We start from the raw sequence: 24,313 nt of genomic DNA on the forward strand, positions 1-24,313 counted from the left end.
TTGCCAAAAAGACGACCATCGACATTATTAAAAGGTTTCTGTTGGAACCAAGAAGATCAACAACTGATCAACAACTGATCAACAACTAATCACCAACTAATCAACAACTGATCAACAACTGATCAACAACTGATCAACTGTCAGTTTCTTTATATCCAAAGAAGTAAATCATCATCAGCTGATCACTAGTAAACCAGTGGTAGTACTATCAGTAATGGTATGAGTATTACTATTAACAATATAAAGATTAGTAGTAGTAATACTATTAGTAGTAGTATTATCAGTATAAAGCACAGTATTAGTAGTACTATTAGTAGTAGTATTAGGAGAGTCAGTAGGAGTATTAGTAGTAGTATTATCAGTATAAAGAGCAGTATTAGTGGTACTGTTAGTAGAGTAATATTAGTAGTATAAAGAGCAGTATTTGTAGTACTGTTAGCAGTAGTATTATCAGTATAAAGAGCAGTTTTAGTGGTACTGTTAGCAGTAGTATTATCAGTATAAAGAGCAGTTTTAGTAGTACTGTTAGCAGTAGTATTAGTATAAAGAGCAGTACTCACGGTGGCAGCATCCTTCTCTCTCTCAGGTTTTGTGTTGAAGTTCTGAGTTTCAGCTCCAACGCTGCAGCTCCTCCTTCAAACACTCATATTTATACTTGTGGGGGGGGTGGGGTACTAGCACAGAGTAGGCTACTGACAGAGTACTGACAGTACTGCTAACAACAACAACAGTAAGTACTACTACTACTACTGCATCTAAACAAACACTGACACCATCACGCCTCGTCGTCATTTGGACATTAATGACAATAATGTTGGATCAGTCTGTTTAAATAATAACAGGCTGCTGTTGTTAGCCTGTTAGCCTGTTAGCATGTTAGCCTGTTAGCTCGCCCAGACATCTCTCACCAGTTGATCAGCTGGGTCATAAATATAGGCTAAATATAAATATTGAATATGATATTAAACATGTAAACAAAGTAAATAAAGTTAACAAGATAAGCAACAAACAGCTGGTCTTAGATTAGCTCTGTGTCGTCAACAGTGTTAGCTTTCAGCCAATGGAGGGCACAGCTAACATGCTAATCAATGACTCACATGTTTCAGTTGTAATTAATTTAAAAACAGTCGGATATTGTTTGGCTGAAAGATGAAACAGACACTGACTCATATTAGCTGTAGTTTTAGTAGTAGTTGTAGTAGTTTTCGATGTATCAGTGACATTCTAGTTACCCTCCAACATAAAGTTGTGATGTTTGTGATGTGATGCTGAACTAAACCATGTGGTTAATTTCTATCAGTTGGGGCAGTCAAAAATAAAATCCACCCGTCATCATCCAGAGGGTGGGACTGTCCCAGCTGGAACTGTTCCCTGTTCAGACCGGCTATTAACCTCCAACCTGTCCATCTCTAAGTTTTAAAATGTGTCTCCACATGTGTCTCCAGCCAGCTCTTGAGACCTGACATAGAGATGACATGAGGAGGACATAAGGAGGACATGAGGTTGTTGCTTTCATGTCCTCCTGGTGATGGAGGCTGGAGGCTGCCTCCCGCCCTCGTCCTCCCCAGGATCGGAGAGCTGTGGCCGGGCTGAGGTCTTGGAGGATGGGGCTCCAGATAGAGAGTCTGGTTGGAGGACTGGCTCTCAGGTTTCACTGCTACACTGACCTTCTGTTATTCTGTGGAGACGTTACCACAGTCTGTGAGAATCAGGGCAGAACGTGAGTCTGCATCCGTCTGCTCTACGACGTCCTGAAACCAGAACCGAGCTGGAGCCGAGCTGGACTCTGGGACTGGGTCCAGAAGAGGAATTAGGGGCAATTTTAAGGCATAATCCGGTCTGGCTGGTTTCTGAGAGACTGGATCTGAACCTGGACCTTTGATCCTGGCGTCCACCTGAAACCAAGAGCTGTGGGACAGTCGAGCATAAAGAACCTGGGGAGACCTCAGAGGCACCGGAATAAACATGTCACTCTGAAACAATAAAACACTTTATCAGACTGATTCACACATCCAGACTCCTCAGGTGAGTCTCAGGTAAATCAGCTGCTTCTGTGTGAAATTCACCTGGACAATCACACATGTTTTTATGGCTACATCTGTGAGGACATTTATTAATATAATGCATTCCCTGGCCCCTTACCATCTCAACTAAGTGCCTAACCACAACCATAACCACATTTAAAACCTAAAGTCTTAACCCTCAAACTGCCTTGGACCAACCAAAATCTCCTCACTTCAGTGGTAGCTCTACAAGTGCTGATACACTCTGCTGCCTCGGTCATGACCCCATTAACCACTCAGGATCTCTTTCAAACAAACACCCTTTATTTGGCAGGAAGCCCCCCCCCCATCAGTTAACCTCTGAGGACCTCCAGGTCAGTTTTCATTCATCGTCTCAGAGAAACTTCATCTTCTCCATCTCTGGACTCACTCTTCCACACCAGCGACCTGTGGCACCAGGTAACCTGACTCCTCCCCCTCAACACACCTGTAATTCACTTCAAGGTGAATCTGGCCTCGCTGCCTTGAAATGTCCACGGTACTGTCCTCTGTATGCGCTGATGCATGACGCAGAAAAATAAAGTACCGCACATGAAGTCAAATAAATAAATAACGAAACAACAGAGAACTAAATGTGAATGTGAATGAACTGGTTAAAATACATAAATAAAATAAATAAATAAACTACAGCGGTAGAAATGCTGTCATGACTACGAACAAGGTTTTGAACACGATGTAGAAAAATGTGGACGAGCAGCAACTGACTGGAAAATGTCAAGAATCTGGTGTGGCCAGATCTCAGGGACTTCCAGTAAAACGCTTTGTTGAAACTCATTAGTGGTTTAATGTTGTTGTGTTCATGTTACTGTAATTAACTCAATAACGTGATCAAAATAAATTGTTTTTAAATGTTTCGTTAACATTCAGTCATTAAATCAATTGTCTCCTTCAGGAAGTTTGAGTTTAATTTAGTCTTGATGAAATAATCTTTCTTTATTGTTATTTCAGTTTAATTATTTGATTAAAGATTCACGATCCTCCCTTTACCAAAAAACAAGTTAGTATTAAGTATAAAGGACATTATTATTATTACACGAGGAGGACATGAGGTGGACATGAAGAGGACATGAAGAGGACATGAAGAGGACATGAGGAAATCTTACTGCAGGACGTCCTCAGGTCAGACGGTCGGTGTAACCCGCTACAGTCGTTCTTCAAAACCACGAACACTTCAATTCAACGTTTACCTCAGATCAGATCAGATCAATAAATCAGATCAATGGGTTTGATCGGATCAATGAGACAGATTCATGGAGTTTTGGACAGTCTTTATTAGTCGCTGACCTCCAGTCAGGGGTTGGATGTAGGAACATGTTAATGGCTGAAATCAGACACACAGAGCAGATCTGGCATCAGCAGCTACTTTAATATTTATGCAGAGTTAAAGGAAAGAAACAACCAATCAGGAACAGGCCAGCAGGAAAACAGGAAGTTGAAGCTTGAAGTTTAGCTTGGAGTTTAGCTTGGAGTTTAGCTTGGAGTTGTCATGGCAACTGTATTCCAGCGTGGGGTTGGCTCTGTCAGGAAACAACAACAGCAATGATAGTAATTATGACATGAAACCAACAATCATGGTGGATCAGTGGTTGATCAGTGGTGGTGGATCAGTGGTGGTGGATCAGTGGTGGAGGATCAGTGGTGGTGGATCAGTGGTGGTGGTGGATCAGTGGTGATAGATCAGTGGTGGTGGATCAGTGGTGGTGGATCGGTGGTGGTGGATCAGTGGTGATAGATCAGTGGTGGTGGATCAGTGGTGGTGGATCAGTGGTGGTGGTGGTGGTGGATCAGTGGTGATGGATCAGTGGTGGATCAGTGGTGGTGGATCAGTGGTGGTAGATCGGTGGTGGTGGATCAGTGGTGATAGATCAGTGGTGGTGGTGGTGGATCAGTGGTGGAGGATCAGTCGTGGTGGATCAGTGGTGGTGGTGGATCAGTGGTGATAGATCAGTGGTGATGGATCAGTGGTGGTGGATCAGTGGTGGTAGATCGGTGGTGGTGGATCAGTGGTGGTGGATCAGTGGTGATAGATCAGTGGTGATGGATCAGTGGTGGTGGTGGATCAGTGGTGGTGGATCAGTGGTGGTAGATCGGTGGTGGTGGATCAGTGGTGATAGATCAGTGGTGGTGGTGGTGGTGGATCAGTGGTGATGGATCAGTGGTGGTGGATCAGTGGTGGTGGATCAGTGGTGGTGGTGGTGGTGGATCAGTGGTGATGGATCAGTGGTGGTAGATCAGTGGTGGTGGATCAGTGGTGATGGATCAGTGGTGGTGGTGGATCAGTGGTGGTGGATCAGTGGTGGTAGATCGGTGGTGGTGGATCAGTGGTGATAGATCAGTGGTGGTGGTGGTGGTGGATCAGTGGTGATGGATCAGTGGTGGTGGATCAGTGGTGGTGGATCAGTGGTGGTGGTGGTGGTGGATCAGTGGTGATGGATCAGTGGTGGTGGATCAGTGGTGGTAGATCGGTGGTGGTGGATCAGTGGTGATAGATCAGTGGTGGTGGTGGTGGTGGATCAGTGGTGATGGATCAGTGGTGGTGGATCAGTGGTGGTGGATCAGTGGTGGTAGATCGGTGGTGGTGGATCAGTGGTGATGGATCAGTAGTGGTGGGTCAGTGGTGGTGGATCAGTGGTGATAGATCAGTGGTGGTGGTGGTGGTGGATCAGTGGTGATGGATCAGTGGTGGTGGGTCAGTGGTGGTGGTGGTGGTGGATCAGTGGTGGTGGACCAGTGGTGATGGATCAGTGGTGATGGATCAGTGGTGATGGGTCAGTGGTGGTGGGTCAGTGGTGGTGGTGGTGGTGGATCAGTGGTGATGGATCAGTGGTGGTGGATCAGTGGTGATGGATCAGTGGTGGTGGATCAGTGGTGGTGGATCAGTGGTGGTAGATCGGTGGTGGTGGATCAGTGGTGATGGATCAGTAGTGGTGGGTCAGTGGTGGTGGATCAGTGGTGATAGATCAGTGGTGGTGGTGGTGGTGGATCAGTGGTGATGGATCAGTGGTGGTGGGTCAGTGGTGGTGGTGGTGGTGGATCAGTGGTGGTGGACCAGTGGTGATGGATCAGTGGTGATGGATCAGTGGTGATGGGTCAGTGGTGGTGGGTCAGTGGTGGTGGTGGTGGTGGATCAGTGGTGATGGATCAGTGGTGGTGGGTCAGTGGTGGTGGTGGTGGTGGATCAGTGGTGGTGGACCAGTGGTGGTGGACCAGTGGTGATGGATCAGTGGTGATGGATCAGTGGTGGTGGATTGGTGTGATCATACCTGGAGTCGGGTAGCGTCCACTCTTTCCAGGACCATCATCTAAATCATGGCTATGAGGAGAGAACACAGATTTTACTTTTGTCCCTTAGACTTTGAACCAGTTTTTAGAACTTTTCTTTAATCACATTAACGTGACACTTGAACTGAGAACAAGCTGAAACAGTGAGTGGCTGAAGTTTACCCTCTGTGGTGGCGGGGAAGGAGTCATCGGGCTGGTCCGGTTGGTCGGAAGGCGTCGCTGCAACAGGAAACAACAGGAAGGTCAGAGAGAGTTTTATGTGAACCATGTGAACCCACCATGTGATGTGGATCAGTTTTTGTCTTACCACTGATGGAACCAGGTTTACCTTCAGTGGAGTCCTCCGCTTCCTCAGGGTCTTCCTCAGTCACCTCCTCCTCCATGTCCATCTCATCCACCTCTTCCTCCTTCTCATCCTCCGTCTGCTCCTCATTCTCATCCTCCGTCTGCTCCTCCTCCTCCACCTCCTTCTCCTCCTTCTCCTCCTCTCCCTCCTTCTCCTCCTCTTCCTCCTCTGTGACTTCAGACTCAGCTTCACTGTTGTTGTCCACATCACTGCTGTCGGACTGATTCATCTCACTGTCGGCTTCACTCGTGGTTTCCTCGTCCTCCTCGTCCTCCTTGTCCTCCTTGTCCTCAGTCATGCTGTCGACGGTCTCCTCCTCCAGTCCATCAGTTGCTTCTTCTTCATCCTCATCAGATGCCTCTGTTACGTCTTTCTCACCTCCCTCCTCCTGCTGCACTTCCTCCTCCACTGACTCCTCACTCTCTGCTTCGTTTCCCTCCTCTGGCTTCTCCTCGTCAACGCTGTCTTCGGTGACGTCTTCGGTGACGTCATCGGTGACGTCTTCGCTGGCGTCTTCAACGACGTCTTCCTCGTCCTGTTGACTTTCTGTTGCCTCAGCTTCAGTCTCAGCCTCTTCGGAGGTCACGCTCTCATCACTGTCCATAGTGTCTGTGGACACATAGTACATCATACATAGTTATCAATAATCTCTAATCAGTCTTTGTATGCGTTCATTTGCTGTTTTTACATTTTAGAACATGACATAGAACTTAGAACATTGTGGTTCTGCTTTAATGAGTTCTAACAGTCTGCACTGGCCAACCAGCGTCATGACCTGAGGAGGTTTAGAGGTTTTCAAATAGAAAAATCTGTCTCACAGTATTTGAAGGAACTATATTCTGTGTTAATAACTTAACCATGGAGAAGGTGTGTGCTCATTTTCACGTATTAAATCTACTTCTTTCAGTGTTAGCTCTGACTTATCTGAATCTCTGTGAGTAAATGAGTTTTTTGGTGGCTGATGAGGAGTGGCCCAAGTCTCAACCTCTTTAAATAAAGTGAGTTAAAGCTGAATCCAGTTGTGTTCGTTGTTACGTAACAACAGGTAGAATGTGAAATAAGACGACACCCCCACTGACCTTCTGGTGACTCCTGAGACTCCTGAGAAAGAGCTGAAAGAGAACACAGAAAAGTTCCTCATTCCACGTTCTCATATTTTCTGTCAGTCTGATGAAATCAGGAAGTAATCAGTGTTCAACGACACAAGAAGAGAAACTATGTGGACGCAAGAAAAATCTGATAAACACAGATAAACACACAGGTAGATAGACAGGTAGACAGACAGGTAGACAGACAGGTACACAGATGGGTAGACAGACAGGTAGACAGACAGGTACACAGACGGGTAGACAGACAGGTAGACAGACAGGTTACCTTCAGTTTGTTCGGGGGACCCTTTACTTTCATCTGTGAATCAAATGAACTTGTTGTTAATGACCTCATGTGTCGTGTGTCATGACTGTGACCTGGTTTAAAGTTCATTCACTGACCTGCTGATTCACTCGCCTCATCTGAGTCTGATGGATCTGGAACGCAGACAGACAGACAGGTAAACAGACAGGTAAACAGACAGGTAAACAGGTTGACATGTAAACAGACAGGTAAACAGGTTAACAGGTAAACAGACAGGTAAACAGGTTGAGAGGTAGACAGGTAAACAGACCGGTAGACAGCCAGGTAAACAGGTTGACATGTAAACAGACAGGTAAACAGGTTGACAGTTAAACAGACAGGTAAACAGGTTGAGAGGTAGACAGGTAAACAGACAGGTAGACAGCCAGGTAAACAGGTTGACAGGTAAACAGGTTGACAGGTAGACAGGTAAACAGACAGGTAAACAGCCAGGTGGACAGACAGGTAAACTAACAGCCAGGTAGACAGACAGGTAAACTAACAAACAGGTGGACAGACAGGTACACTAACAGCCAGGTAGACAGACAGGTAAACTAACAGCCAGGTAGACAGACAGGTGAACTAACAAACAGGTGGACAGAAAGGTAAACTAACAGCCAGGTAGACAGACAGGTGAACTAACAAACAGGTGGACAGAAAGGTAAACTAACAGCCAGGTAGACAGACAGGTAAACTAACAGCCAGGCATACAGACAGGTGAACTAACAAACAGGTGGACAGAAAGGTAAACTAACAGCCAGGTAGACAGACAGGTAAACTAACAGCCAGGTAGACAGACAGGTGAACTAACAAACAGGTGGACAGACAGGTAAACTAACAGCCAGGTAGACAGACAGGTAAACTAACAGCCAGGTGGACAGACAGGTAAACTAACAGCCAGGTGGACAGACAGGTTACCTTCAGTTTGTTCGGGGGACCCTTTACTTTCATCTGTGAATCAAATGAACTTGTTGTTAATGACCTCATGTGTCGTGTGTCATGACTGTGACCTGGTTTAAAGTTCATTCACTGACCTGCTGATTCACTCGCCTCATCTGAGTCTGATGGATCTGGAACGCAGACAGACAGACAGACAGACAGACAGGTAAACAGACAGGTAAACAGGTTGACAGGTAAACAGACAGGTAAACAGGTTGACAGGTAGACAGGTAAACAGACAGGTAAACAGCCAGGTAGACAGACAGGTAGACAGGTTGACATGTAAACAGACAGGTAAACAGGTTGACAGGTAAACAGACAGGTAAACAGGTTGACAGGTAGACAGGTAAACAGACAGGTAAACAGGTTGACAGACAGACAGGTAAACAGACAAGTAAACAGCCAGGTAGACAGACAGGTAGACAGGTTGACATGTAAACAGACAGGTAAACAGGTTGACAGGTAAACAGACAGGTAAACAGGTTGACAGGTAGACAGGTAAACAGACAGGTAAACAGGTTGACAGACAGACAGGTAAACAGACAAGTAAACAGCCAGGTAGACAGACAGACAGGTAAACAGGTTAACAGGTAAACAGACAGGTAAACAGGTAGACAGGTAAACAGGTAAACAGACAGGTAAACAGGTTGACAGGTAGACAGGTAAACAGACAAGTAAACAGCCAGGTAGACGGACAGGTAAACTAACAAACAGACATACAGACAGGTTACCTTCAGTTTGTTCGGGGGACCCTTGACTTTCATCTGTGAATCAAATTAACTTGTTAATGACCTCAGGTGTCATGACTGTGATCTGGTTTAAAGTTCATTCACTGACCTGCTGATTCACTCGCCTCATCTGAGTCCATGGAAGGTGTGTTTGGGGGGGTCTCACCTCCATTATCAGCGTCTGATTATGAACCAGAAAAGAAACATAATTTACAATTCAACCCATGTACAACACACAACCACCAAAATACCTGAATGAATGGATTCAGACGCACCTGGTGAATCGGTCACCTCATCTGAGTCTGAGGGAGCTGGAAAACAGGTGAGCAGACAGACAGGTAAACAGACAGGTAAACACGCAGGTAGACAGGCAGGTCGACAAAGAGGTAAACAAACAGACAGACAGGTACACACCTGGTGAATCAGTCGCTTCATCTGAATCTGAGGGAGCTGGAAAGCAAAACACAGACAGGTAAACAGACAGACAGGTAAACAGACAGGTAAACATACAGACTGGGACATAGACAGACAGGTACACACCTGTTGAGTCAATCACCTCAGAAGAGTCAGATGGAGCTGGGAAACACAGAGAGATAAGCAGACAGACAGGTAAACAGACAGACAGGTATATAAACAAGTGGAGAGACAGGTAAAGAAGACAGACAGACAGACAAACAGACAGACAGACAAGTACATACCCGGTGAGTCTGTCACCTCATCTGAGTCTGAGGGAGCTGGAAAATGAAACACAGACAGGTAAACAGACAGAACTAACAGACAGGTAAACAGACATAAATAGACAAACAGGTAAACATTCACATGAATAGACATCCGGTTGGATAGACAGGTAAACATACAGACAAGTAAACAGATAGAGTTAGATAAACAGGTGGAGAAATTACGTGTGGTTTGTCCTCTGCTTTCAGGAACGTCTGTGGAGATAAAAAAAAAAAATCATGTATGAGTGTGGACGTACTGCTCGATGTGTTTAATGTGTTCAATATGTTTAATGTGCAAAATATGGTAATGTTTTTTATGTGTTAAATATGGTAAATGTGTTTAATGTGTTCAATGTGTTAAATATGGTAATGTATTTAATATATTAATGTGTGTAATATGTTAAATATGTTTAATATAATCAATGTGTTTAATGTGTTTAATATGTTTAATGTGTTTAACATGTTTTATATGTTTAATATCTTCAATAGGTTTAATATGGTCAATGTGTTTAAGTATGTTTACTGTGTTTAACAAAGTAATACGTTCATTGTGTTAAATATGTTAAATATGATAATGTATTCAATATGTTTAATGTGTTTTATGTGTTTAATATGACAATGTTTTTAATGTGTTTAATGTGTTGAATAGGGTGCGGTGTTTAATGTATTTAATTAATGTATTTAATGTGTTTAATGTGTTTAGTTTAATGTGTTCAATGTTTTAATGTGTTAAATATGATATTGTTTAATGTTTGTAATGTGTTTAATTACTTAAATGTGTTTAATATGGTAATGTATTCACTGTGTTTAATATGATAATGTATTAAATATGGTAATGTATTTAATTAGGTAAATGTGTTTAATATGGTAATCTACTTAATGTGTTAAATATGGTAATGTATTTAATGTGTTTAATGTATTAAATATGGTAATGCCGTTAATGTGCTTAGTATGATAATGTATCAAATATGGTAATATGTTTAATGTCTTTAATATGGTGATGTCTTTAATGTGTTTACTATAATAATGTATCAAATATGGTAATGTGTTTAATGTCTTTAACATGGTAATGTATTTAATGTGTTTAGTATGATAATGTATCAAATATGGTAATGTATTTAATGTGTTTAGTATGATAATGTATCAAATATGGTAATGGGTTTGATGTCTTTAATATGGTGATGTCTTTAATGTGTTTAGTATAATGATGTATCAAATATGGTAATGTGTTTAATGTCTTTAATATGGTGATGTCTTCAATGTGTTTAGTATGCTAATGTATCAAATATGGTAATTGTTTAATGTGTTTAGTATGATAACGTATCAAATATGGTAATGTGTTTAATGTCTTTAATATGGTGATGTCTTTAATGTGTTTAGTATGATAATGTATCAAATATGGTAATGTGTTTAATGTGTTTAGTATGATAATGCATCAGATATGGTAATGTGTTTACTGTCTTTAATATGGTGATGTCTTTAATGTGTTTAGTATGATAATGTATCAAATATGGCAATGTCTTTATTGTGTGTAGTATGATAATGTATTAAATATGGTAATGTGTTCAATGTCTTTAATATGGTAATGTGTTTAATGTGTTTAATAGGGTAATGTGTCAAATATGGTAATGTATTACATATGGCAATGTGTTAAATGTGTTTAATTAGTTTAATGTGTTTAATATGGTAATGTATTTAATTAGCTTAATGTGTTTAATGTGTGTAATGCCTTATATATGGTCATCTGCTTAATGTTTTGAATGTGTTCAATATGTTTAATGTTTTTAATGGGTTAAATATGGTAATGCATTCAATATGGTAATGTGTTAGATATGGTAACGTATTTCATAATGTGTTTAATATGATAATATGTTTAATGTGTTTAATATGATAATGTGCTTAATGTGTTTAATATGATAATGTATTAAATATGACAATGTATTTAATTAGCTTAACATGTTTAATATGGTAATGTATTTAATTAGCTTAACATGTTTAATATGGTAATGTATTTAATTAGCTTAATGTGTTTAATGTCTTAAATATGGTAATCTGCTTAATGTTTTTGATGTGTTAAATATGTTTAATGTGTTTAATGTGTTCCCTGTGTTTAATGTGATAGATGTGTTTAATGTGTTCATTTCATTAACAAGTTTAATGTGTTTAGTTCATTAATGTGCTCAGTTCATTAATGTTTTCATTTCATTAACATGTTTAATGTGTTGAGTTCATTAATGTGCTCAGTTTATTAATGTTTTCATTTCATTAACGTGTTTAATGTGCTCAGTTCATTAATGTGTTCAGTTCATTAATGTGTTCATTTTATTAACATGTTTAATGTGTTCAGTTCATTAATGTGTTCATTTCATTAACGTGTTTAATGTGCTCAGTTCATCAATGTGTTCAGTTCATTAACGTGTTTAATGTGCTCAGTTCATTAATGTGTTCATTTCATTAACGTGCTTAATGTGCTCAGTTCATTAATGTGTTCATTTCATTAACGTGTTTAATGTGCTCAGTTCATCAATGTGTTCAGTTCATTAACATGTTTAATGTGTTCAGTTCATTAATGTGTTCATTTCATTAATGTGTTTAATGTGTTCAGTTCATTAATGTGTTCAGTTCATTAATGTTTTCATTTCATTAATGTGTTTAATGTGCTCAGTTCATTAATGTGTTCAGTTCATTAACGTATTTAATGTGTTCAGTTCATTACTGTGTTTAATGTGTTCAGTTCATTCATGTGTTCGGTTTATTAATGTGTCGTTACCAGGTTTTGCTGTCACATGTTTATCTGCACTGGCTCCTAAAACAACAACAACAACAGCTGTATAAACAACAACAACAACAACAACAACTGTATACACAACAACGACCTCTTTGTGTGTACATGTTACCGTTCAAGTGTGCTAGCAGCGCTGCTCTTCTCTCTGAAACAGACAGATAGATGTTAATCAGTCTAATGTATTAATGAATGAATGAATTTATAGATTTGTTAATTAATCAACATGTTTATTAACTAATAAATAAATGAATCTTGGTTCTTTCAGACTGTCAAGACCACTGCAGCCTGCAGGGGGCGCTGGCTGAGATTTAACCTCAAGTAACGTCCCTGCAGTGATGCTCTGATTGGCTGCTTCAAAGATCAAAGGTCAAAACAGAAGTTAAACAGTGATACGAACCGTCATCGGCACTTCTTTCTGGAAAACAACAGGAACAGACAAAGTGATTGAACGGATTATTGATCACTGCCAACTCAAAGAAATCAACACTGAGCATTTTAGAATATATAAAGACCATAATAATAATGTTATTGATTAATATTAATAATAAGAAGAAATTACGTTATGTCTTACTTTGGACGGGAGCTGCAAGTGAAACAACTGCCAGAGAAACGAGCAGCAGCACAACACACCTGTAAGACACAACGTTTGAAAAGTGAACCGACTTGTTCTCAGTCATCTAGATCACGTTACGTCCAAAATACTTCAAATACGTCCAGTTTCCTTGTTTCAGCTCGTGTCTGTTTCACTCTGTGAGGTTTTAACCACAAAACATCAAAACCACAAAAGTAATGAGAAATATCCCCAAAACCTGATCTGAAGAATGTGAAGTAATGAATGAGGAGCTGAACCAGTCGTCAACCTGAAGGGTTAAATGAGTTTCTTTGTGTTTCCTCCTCAGACAAAAACACAAAGCGTCTCTTCTTTTCCAACGTATAGAGAGAAAACAGATCCTGGTCTTTAAAGTGCAGCGAGGGAGTTCCCAACGACAATCACTTCAGGCTTTGAGCAGGATTTATTCAGAGCAGACAGCGACAAATAAAACCTGAACACTGATGAGTACTGGAGTCAACGTCAACAAAGAACCAAAGAACCAGTACTGGAGCTTAAATCAGTTCAGTGGTGAATAAATGTGCCTGAACATCGTAAACTGTGACATGTTTGTTTCTTACACGGGATGAAAACATCAAATATTTCCTTTTAAAGGAAAAACTCTCCACATCAACAAACAGTCAGTCAGAGTTTAATAAATGCCTTCTATCAACTAATGCTTTGTTTTGTGCAACTTGGAATAAAAACCTTTGAGTTAAATGAACAGAGTGAATAAAGTGAAGAAGGAACTCACCGCTGCAGCATGTTGTTTTTATTTCGCTGGTTTACGACAAACTGATTGTAACGAGAGGATACTTCAGTGTTTGACTTTCTGAACTCAGCTGAAACTGAGCAGCAGCTTTTTATACTCCACTCTCTTCCTCCTCCTCCTTCCCTCCCTCCCTCCACTGATCACCCTGAATAATCCTGTTTAAATAATGAGTCAGTCTGAACCGTTCTAGGCTGAGAACCAAACCAGATTCAGAACAGTGTTTCCTATTAATCAGGTTTCTTAATCCACTTCTGATTCTCTGCAGCTAAACTTGAACTCCTCTCGTTTCACTTAACTGACGTCAGAGAACGAACCAGAGCACAGTCAGTATCTTACTGTTCATTCCATCGCTAACCTCTAACACTACTGAGGTCTTTAAGTTTATGTTGAATTATATCACAACATGTAATAAGGAACGGATTTACCCAGACACAGTCATTAGTTTAGTTTCTAACGACTCTGATTTAATTTATTTAATTCATCACCACAAAACAGATCTGAGGTCAGCTACTGACAATATGAACCCACTGTTCAGTAGTAATGATGTTAATAATATACTGTTAACAGTAGCCAACAGTACAATAATAGTATTAATAATCAGTAAATTGACAAGATTCAGATTTTGTTCCATCGGCCACAGCAGGAAACATGACACAGGAAGACACTGTGTGTGTGTGTGTGTGTGTGTGTGCGTGTGTTGCACAGTTACAGGTATGAAGCAGAACAGGTCGGACGATAACTTCGAGAAGACTAAAGAGATTAGCAGAAGGAGAATGTTCCTAAAATAACCTGGTCTGCAGATTGTCACACCTTCACATGTCCATCATGTGAAGGTGTGAAGGCGTACATACAAATATGCCACGGAATATGTATTCTGGCTCAGAAAACCTTATTTGTCTCCTGGGGGGCAACTTAAGGCACAAGTGAGGAGCATGACATGCAAAAAACAAAAAAATAGAACAATACAATGAATATACCAAAAAAACTACGCAATAAATGTTTTAAGTTTCCAAACTGGAGGATGTGAACAAGAGTAGAGTGACTAAATGTAAACAGGAAGTACAGGGATTATATATTTATATGTTACTGTAAAGGTAGTATGGGTAATAAAAATTAAAATAGATAAAAATAAATAATGAACATAATAATAATGGATCTGTAGATATGTGATGATAAATCATGTGTACAATAAATCTGTCAGTAAATGAATGCAGTACATGAGTATATGTATAAATACTGCAATAAATATCAGAGGATACGTAATTTGTCAGATAAGATCTAAGTTATTAAATATGTATACTGACTAATTATACACAGTAGCAGCAAGTAGCTGCAGAGCTACCAGAGTCCAGCTGTGTCCTCACAGGGAGACGTTTAGGGACAAACTGTCCATGGATAGACACAGCACAGGAGAACAGGGTTCCTCAGTGTTCCCTGGTGACTTGGCTAGAGGGTGAGGTTCTGAGGTTCTGAGGTTCTGATGTCCACTGCAGCTTCTTCCAGAACCTGTTGTTCCGTTGTTCTAGTTGCAGTTGTAGCGCCTCAGCGCTGGCTCGCCTCGTTGCTCCTGTTGCTTGGAAAGTTAGCAACTAGACCTCGTGTCTGTCCGGTTATTTATCTCCAGTCACCGGTGACTTCAGCAGTCGGTCAGTCTCCATGGAAACCAGAGCTCTGTCCAATCAAAGAGCCACAGCATCATTTCAGCTGCTCCGTTCAAAGCTTCAGCGTGTCCTCCTGGTTTTCAGAAACCACCTGGATGAGTCTCTAAACCAGGTCCTGTCCAGACTACGGCCCCTGGTCCATTTATAATCAGCCCGCAACAAATTCTAATGAAACATGGTCCACACGTGGGACTGCCACCTGACTGTACTGTCTTATTGAGCTTTAACAGTAGGTGGCGCTGGCGTCTTAAACGCTGGAGATGTTCCACAAAACAAGATTCATCAAAGAAGAACCAAAGAAACACAAGATAGTGAAAGAGTTTAGACATGGTAGAAAAATGAAGATTTGTTCCCAGGAAACGAGGGAAAGTGTTTCTGTTTGACATGAAATGAAACTGTGATGAAAGAGTAGAATCTACCAGGCTAGCTGAGCTAATCTCAGGCTAGCTGAGCTAATCTCAGCTAGCCTGGAGCTCTACGGCTGGTTTTATCCTCAGTAACACGACATCACTGCTGTTTGTGAACGAGCTGCAGACATCAAGCATCATTTACCTCCATGTATTCGCTGATGTATCTGACCTGAGTGGCCCAGACCTTCCTGTATGTGGTGACCCTCAGTGAAAAGAGTCTGGACACCGCTGCTCTAAATGATCATTAACAGTGAGAAACAAAAATTAAGAATCATTTTATGTAAAATAATAGAAAACTCTTCATTCAACACTAGTGAAATTCAAACGGTTTTTGCAGCTGTTTTTTATTTTATCCTCCTGACTACCCGGAAAAAAAATATATTGCCCAATCACAATTTTTTATTTATTCATTTTTTGATTCCCCCAATCTTTATAAGGTAATCAGAATACTGAAAAGAAGTTATCATATAACTGATGGACGACATTTTTCTTGATGAGAAACAGAAAAGTACCAAAGCTCCACCCCTTCACATGTGGTATCACTGAAAAACCCTAAAGATTAGATTAGATTAGATTAGATTAGATTAGATTCAACTTTATTGTCATTACACATGTACAGGTACAGCGCAACGAAATGTAGTTTAGCATCTAAGCAGAAGAGCAACAGGCAGTAAGAGCACGTGGCATAAATAGTGTGGCATATAAGTAGCATGGTACAGGTTGTTTTTACAGCAAAGTGTCCGAGAAGCTGAAATGTCCAAAAGCTCATAAACAGCTGTTGAGGCACAGCTGTTTTGACCAAACAGCCCCGAGATGAGCAGGAATAATACTGCAGAACTGCAAGAACTGGTGAGACACTGGGCCTCGAAGTGAGCTCGCGCCGCCATCATGGTCTGATGGAGTTAATTCAGTAGTATGCAGCAGGTGGGAGGTATTCAGGTTAACAAATGTCCTCCATGGAGGATAAATATGAACCACTGATATCGCTGAGTGTGACAGCTTCTCGTTCTGACTTTGAGTGAATCAGACGTTTGTTTCAGATCTCTTGATGAAGCTTCACAGTAGACTGGTGTGTTGTGTTGTCAGCAGTGTTTCCTTGTACGCGACAGCTGCTGGGAAATCCCGTCATTCTACTGAACAAAATGTTTCCTTCTTCTGTTTTGTTCCTTTGTCGGACACAAATGAACCCGTCGGCCGCTCTGCTTCCTGATCAGCTGCTGTCATGGGTGTAAATGCTGTCAGACGTTCCAGAGGGGCAGGCCCTCGTATGGATCGTGTCTGAAAATAAAAATCTGAAACTGAAAGTCAGATTTACCAGAATCAGCGGAGAGGTTGTCTGAGGACAGAAAACACTCCGGGAAAAAGGCAGAAATAAATCTGTCGGTGTGTGGATGTGTGAGTGTGTTGGCATGCTAACAGCCTCTAATTAACTCAGTGTTTCAGCTCACTTTGATAAATCAGATGGACAAAAGCCGCAGGGACACAGTTTAACTTTGTGTGTTCAGATAACTTTATTAACAGCGTGAAGCTGTTGAAGGAGAATGAGAGGTTAGTAAAGGTCATCCAGATGATGTCAGAGGTGCATATTAATACACCTGTGATCAGCTCAGGTGTTTCCTTTTGCATCGTGGTTTCTGGCGTCTGTCCGGTCATGTGACGGCCTGGACACGTAGTGATGATGGACTCAGTGATGGCAGCAGCAGGATCAGCTGATAGGTTTGATCGGTCAGACCTTTGCTCTGCAGCGACACAACACCCATCAGTAACCCTAAGACACCAGCGCTTGGACGTGGGACAGAAAGCGTCCGTCGGTTGCTACCTCCACCGTGACTCTCTGAAAGCATGTGGAGAGAGTCGGCCTCTGTTTCTCTCAAGGTTTTGTTGTTGTTGTTTAGTTTCTGCAGCAACAGACTTCAACCAGACAACCATGTTTAAACACACACACACACACACACACACACACACACACACACACACACACACACACACACACACAGTCACTTTCTGATCCCTGATCATGAGTCTTCTGGCCTCTGGGGGGCGCTGCGTGTTCAGGGTTGACTACCATGTGTCTGAACACCTGAAGTAAGTCACACCTGGATGTCAAACACAATATAACGAATAATGATGTCCTCAGTGTCTCCAGCCGTCCATCATGGACGTCATACAGACATGGTCTATAATAAACAGTCGACGGCTCAATAAAAACGTTTTCACCGTCAGTGTTTTTATGTCTGAACAGGTCTAAATGTGAAACCAGCTGATTAAATCTGTAAAGGAAGAGCTGAGGTCAGAGGTCAGAGGTCAGAGGTCAGGTGGAGTTCAGTTTAACTTTATTAAAATAGGACAAAGGAACAAACAGAAGCAGTGAACATGGTGTTACTGAAGCGTTTCTGTCACAAACTTCTGAACGAGGGATACAACCATCAGACTGACTGAGCGCGCTCAGTTCTACCGTCATCACGTCTGTCGTCCATTAACACCTGATCAACCTGTTCTACGTTTCATCCACAGCAGTAAATGTGTTGGTGTTTCACAGCTGTGAGTAACGTGACCTCTGAGACGCATGAAGCAGCGTCCAAACTGTGCTAATGAGGTTGGCCGGACTACGACCTCCGCTTCCTGGTCGCCTGGTCGACCAATCAAATGGCTCGGTATGTTTGAAGGTGAAGTGTTCATACAGTACATGTGTGTTGTGACAGAGTACAGGTTTCAGGCTCAGCGTTGGGTGATGTCTTATATCTGGCGGCGGTTGGTCCTGGCTCGTCTCTTGGACGTCCGTCTCCTCGCGAGAGCTTTGGGTTGAGGGACGACTGGCGGCAGCGAGAGGCCGGGACGCTGGACGTCGTGTACCTGGCTCAGGTGAGTATGGGCGGGGCTCTGAGGTTTGGCTGAGCGAGATGCAAACTTTTTCTTCCCTCCTTCATCAGAGTCGGTGTTCTCATCGTCTGCAGGAACAAACATTTGAAACAAGGTGAAGAAAGAACCTAAAAAACAAGGACTCAAAAACGTCTTCAACAGAAGGTGGAAGGTGGAGGCAACGGTTGTCCCAGTGACTGAAGAAGAACATCTGAGATCTGTGTCCAGAGCCAGGAACAGCCAAGAAACTGTTCAGGACCCTCAAGCTCCTCGGTCTGAAGGAGGAAACAAAGACCAGATCCTCCTTGGCAATCGCTGCTCCAACTGAACCCAAAGCTTCAGACTCAGAGCTCATCCTTTAAAACCACTGACTCCATTTAACCCGTTGTCTCATTACTATACACTTTTAGTTTTGTTTCATTGTTTGTTTCATTCTTATAAAGTTTTAGGTGACCTTGAGTTTTCTCCCACAAATGAAATGTATTATTATTATTATTATTATTATTATTATGATTGATGTCTGGGAGGGGAATGATATATATAATAATGTATCTACACAGTGTAATAAATATAGATTTGATTTTAAATGAATGCCAGGAACAGAAATGATCATGTAAACATCAAGTCCTTCAGGACTGTGTGTAAGAAAAGTAGAAAAATAAGAATAATTGAGAAAAATGAGCAGTTCAACTAGGTTTTAAAGACCGAGGTGACGAGCTCCCTCTGAGTCTGAATCTGTCAAATAAATCAACTTTATTTCAGTTTGATAAAAGTCAATAAATGAAACATGTTGCCTCACCATCTTCTTCCTCCACGCTGTTAGCAGCAGCCACAACAGGTTCTGAAATGAATGAATGAATTAATGAATGAGCCAAACAATCAACCAACCACCCAATCAATGAATGAATGAACGAATTAATGAACCAATGAATGAATCAATCAATCAGTCAATAAACGAATGAATGAATAAAGAAACCAATGAATGAATTAAAGAATGAATTAAAGAATGAACACATGGATGAATGAATGAATGAATTAACCATTAATTAATCAATCATCCAATGAACGAATCAATGAATATATAAATGAATGAATGAATTAACCAATGAATGAACGAATGAATGAATGAATGAATGAATGAGACACAGATTTAATCGTCATGTTTATGAAACACAGGACGTACCAGGTGCTGTCACATGATTGGCTGTTGGGGCTGAAACAAAAAAAGAGTTTACGTTAAAAGGTGAGTAGAAGAATGAGATGATGAATGAATGAATGAATGAAGGAGAGATGGATGGAAGAGTGAATAATAGGTGAGTGTATAACAGAGAGAAGTCACCGTCTGCTGTCTCTGAGCTAGAGCTGCTGGTGTCTGAAAGAAAGACATGAACGGGTGAATGGATGTATTCACCTCTTCTCATGACATTAATGTGACAACATGATTTATATGAACGTGTGGACAGGTGGACGTTACTGTGTTCCTACCTGCTGCTCCTCCTCCATAAAACTGGAACTCATCTGAAATCAGTCGACATCAGCACATGAAGATAAGACATGAATGAAAAGATGTGAATGTTCCAGAGATGAATGAATGAATGAATGAATGATAGAGATGATCAGAAGAAGCTTTACTGTTGTTAGACACATTTATATTAATCTACAGGTTATTAAGTTATAATATTTTATTGGTTGATTCTCATCAGATGTTAATTTCTTCTTGATATATATACTATACATAGTATACTATGTATAGTATATAGTATATAGTAAACTATACACTATACATAGTATACTATGTATAGTGTATAGTATATAGTATCATCATCTTGTAGTTGTGATTGATTTCTTCCAGTCGTCACAGTGAGCGTCTGGTTCATCCCGGCTTCACATTCATCAACACGTTCATCAACACGTTCATCACTGGTTCAGATGAACACATGAGCTGTTCTCATGGTGTCACGGCTCCACCTTGTGGTAGAGCTGCTTTATTCTCATTAACGTTTGACCTTCACTGCTTCAGATTCATGTAGCTGCTCTAACACTGGAAGGTAAAGGTTGAGACGTCTTACCAGGCTGATCAGGAGACACGGCGTTCATACTCTCTGAAACAACAACACTTCAGTCAGAGAATCTCTTCACAGTCTGAGATCAGGAGCTTCACCTTCAGAGAAGACGCTTTGACTCACCTGTGGGAGCTTCATCGGACGTCGAGTCTTTATCTGACAGAGACGGGAGACGGGTTAGAGACGGGTTAGAGACAGGTTAGAGACAGGTTAGAGGTGTCAGTGATGAGAGACAGACAGGTGACTTACCTGTGGACATGGCTTGTATTCCAGTGTCTGTGAACACAAAAGAGTCACGGTTAGAGTCACGAGGACAAGGACGTCCATCAGAAGTGAAATGACTGAGACAACGTCTCACCGTTGGAGTCCAGGTCTCCCTCCACCATCAGGACCAGCAACGAGAACAGAAGAACCACGTTCCTGCAGCACAGACACAGTTTTTTATCAGAGCAGGTTCCACACACTCTAACACAACGAGCTAGAAACAGGTTGAAGTGTTTCACTAATAAAAAGAACGAGACAATTATGAAAACGTTCAGATACATCTGTTGTTTTGTTCCTGGTCTCAGTCTCAGTCCACAACTCTGACTAAAACACAGCAACATATTAGGAGCTGCAGATACTGTGACTGAAAGCTTGCAGCTAATGTCTTCTGTGTAGTTTTTACAGCTTGTAATTCATCCAGCTGGTCTGGGTCAGAGTTCAGGAGCTCTGTGATTGGCTCATTCAAACCTGATTTAAACATATTTCATCTGTAAACCAGTTCAATCTGATCAGACTCTTAATCAGGAGCAAAACAAATAAAAATATTTAGATCCAGATCAAACAAGAAGCAGATTATTTAAGAACAGAGACGTCAATCACTTCAGTTTCCATTTGTTCAATTTAAAGCTAGAAAACACAATTTATACTGACAATGAGTAAACATATAGATATGATGAATATATCAGTTTAACACACTGAAGTTGTTTCTGGTGATTTACATAAATCTATAATAAAGATAGAAAATGTTCACAAGAAAAGTAAAATGATTGAATGTTAAAGATGAAATGAAATCACAATGAAATAAAAGTAAAGTAAAGTACAATCAAAAGCACAATGCTCAGAGGAGGAACATACTTGGTGAGCATGATGAGGTCAGACAGGTCCCTGATAGGTGAGACAGGACGGAGGACAGGTGAGCAGTCAGGACGGAGGACAGGTGAGCAGTCAGGACGGAGGACAGGTGAGCAGTCAGGACGGAGGACAGGTGAGCAGTCAGGACGGAGGACAGGTGACGGTTACGGTAGCTCAGTTTTTCCGTGCAGCCCAGTTGTGGCGCTGAGCGTCCGATGCAGGTTTATATATCGGCCTAAATGTCACCAGGACAGAGGACGGACCAGTGCGTGTTTGCTGGCGTGTGCGTGAGTTTCAGGTTTCCGTGGTAACGTTCGTCAGAGGAGGTGAAGAAGACTCACACACGCCTTCGTTTTTCTGTATGTGCGAGGACCGTGACCATGAAACCAGCCTGGACCAGAGGGCTGGCTGCAGACCGGACGATTCAAATCAGAAACCTTTATTAACGTCTAATCTTCTGAAACACATTCCTGATTCAGTCTGGAGGAGACTCCTGTGAGTCACTGACAAGGATTAGATGTTTCCTTACAGACACAGACGTAGAAACTCTTAGGGAAACTCTCAAAGGACAAAAGACTCTGTCCTGGAAAGTCCTGGCGTCCTCACAGGTCAGGGAATCCCCCTACAAAAAAAAACACCCTCAGTCTGGACTTTAGCGGCGGGTTGGGTTTCACCAGAACCAGATCCTCCGATAGAGGCCGACGAACAATCAGAGCAGAACAACAACGCCTCACCCAGAACCTGATCCAGCCCGGACCGGGACCCAGCTGACAGACCAGGACCTGGCATACAGACCGGGACCTGGCTGACAGACTGGGACTGGGACCCGGCAGACAGACCAGGACCCAGCTGACAGACCAGGACCCGGCATACAGACTGGGACCCGGCAGACAGACTGGGACCTGGCAGACAGACCGGGACCAGGAGAGACCGAGCCCGGCTGACAGTCTGGGACCAGGACCCGGCAGACAGACCAGGACCCAGCTGACAGACCGGCACCCGGCAGACAGACCAAGACCCGGCAGACAGACTGGGACCTGGCAGACAGACCGGGACCCAGCTGACAGACTGGGACCGGGAGAGACCGAGCCCGGCTGACAGTCCGGGACCAGGACCCAGCAGACAGACCGGGCCAGATCCAGAACTGGTCTGAGCTGGTTTCTTTCTAGACCGTCATTAAGACACAAGCAGTTTTATGAGATCACACAGCAGGGCCCCGTCCATCTTTACCCAACCACAACAAAACGAGCTGCCCTCAGGGTTTAGGACCAGGCAGTGTCTGGGCCGGCCTCATGTTCAGAGGTTCTGAAGCTTCTCTGTGGGGAACGTTGGATTCATCCTCAGGTCTATGATCACTGACCAGGACAGAATCCATCTTCCACATAATAAACTAATAAACAGATTTATTTCTTGGTGAGTGGAACAGACCCAAAGGTTGTAATAGAAAAGCAGGTAAATGGCTTCTATCCCTGGAGACCCCCCCCCGCCCCCCCTCGCCCTCATCCCTCCATTATCACTATATATGCGTGTTGAGGGTCGGGTGAGGAGGGGGTGAGGGGGTGAGGGGGTGAGTCGGCTTGGGTTGCGTGGTATTTGAGTATCAAAGCCTCTTCTGTGTGAGGACGTCTTTGTGTGAAAGCGGAGAGCAGAGTGAACGGCTGAAGGAACTCTGCTTCATTGAGACGACGCTGTGGCTTTGAAACACGGTAAGGTCAGATTTACATGTTTATAGAGCCGCCATCCATTAATCAGTCCCGTCTGTCCCCCCGTCCTCTGTCTGTCCCAGGACGTCTCACAGGACCACTGTAGGACCGTCCTCTGAACCCGGGGCTGAAATAACTGACTGTGAAAGAACATTAGGAACGTCAGGATTAGTGATGACCTGATCAGTACCAGGCTTCAGCCAAGAATGATCTTTAGTTATTTAATTTAGGTCTGACGTAAACCAGAACCACGTCCCTGTAGCATCACAACGTCTTCTTCTTCTGGTTTAATGGAAGATAGTGAGCATCATTAGCTGCCAGAAGAAGAAGGAGAAGTAGAAGAGGAAGACGGAGAAGAAGCATGAAAGAGTTAAACCAGGTCCTATAGTGGTCCTACAGAGTCCATCTCTGGAGTCTGTCCCGGCTTCATTTGATGTCCATCCACTCATCACCAGTAAATGTTTTCATGGAGGACACAGAGAAGCGTCCTCTGAGATGTTTTCATTACAGACAAGAATTCAGGCCGTTATTAGTTTAGTGGATTCCTGTGAACTGATCTTTAAAGTGAGAGTGTGCCAGCAGAGTAATGAGCCTCATGTCAGGATGAATTACAGACATACCAGACAGGATCACTGCAGGGAAAACGATCCCAGATCAGCTGATAGGAAAGCACCGTCTGCATCCACTCGTCTGGTCTGGAGATTCAGCAACGACTCAGAACTCATTCACTCTAATGTGGGATTTAATCTAATGTGGAGGGTGGAGGTCAGGGTGGAGGTCAGGGAGGAGGTCAGGGTGAAGGTCAGGGGTGGAAGGTGGAGGTAAGGGTGAAGGTCAGGGTGGAGGTCAGGGAGGTGGTCAATGGAGGTGGAGTCCAGAGTGGAAT

General features: G+C 42.4%; 1 protein-coding gene across 1 annotated transcript; it reads right to left on the reverse strand.

Moving 5' to 3' along the window:
- Nucleotides 1-3,316: 3,316 nt before the first annotated feature.
- Nucleotides 3,317-13,679, reverse strand: LOC311501716 (uncharacterized protein). The gene is made up of 21 exons (XM_084563691.1): nt 13,598-13,679; nt 12,826-12,884; nt 12,652-12,669; nt 12,367-12,399; nt 12,240-12,275; nt 9,653-9,682; nt 9,449-9,484; nt 9,291-9,326; nt 9,165-9,200; nt 9,026-9,061; nt 8,860-8,931; nt 8,754-8,786; nt 8,118-8,153; nt 8,002-8,034; nt 7,182-7,217; nt 7,066-7,098; nt 6,771-6,803; nt 5,674-6,300; nt 5,508-5,564; nt 5,327-5,376; nt 3,317-3,580 (listed from the first exon to the last, which is right to left on the reverse strand). The coding sequence occupies exons 1-20, from the start codon at nt 13,606-13,608 to the stop codon at nt 5,366-5,368; spliced, it is 1,302 nt and encodes a 433-aa protein (XP_084419817.1). The 5' UTR covers nt 13,609-13,679; the 3' UTR covers nt 3,317-3,580; nt 5,327-5,365.
- Between the last annotated feature and the right edge of the window lie 10,634 nt (nt 13,680-24,313).

This window comes from Chelon labrosus, assembly GCF_963514085.1.
Source record: "Chelon labrosus genome assembly, chromosome: 16".
Lineage (NCBI taxonomy): Eukaryota > Metazoa > Chordata > Actinopteri > Mugiliformes > Mugilidae > Chelon > Chelon labrosus.

Coding starts and splice junctions, on each gene's coding strand:
- LOC311501716 (XM_084563691.1), bottom strand. Junction 8,035..8,117: donor TGAGGCGAGTGAATCAGCAG/GTCAGTGAATGA, acceptor TTTGATTCACAG/ATGAAAGTAAAGGGTCCCCC. Junction 6,301..6,770: donor GTCTCAGGAGTCACCAGAAG/GTCAGTGGGGGT, acceptor ATGTGTCCACAG/ACACTATGGACAGTGATGAG.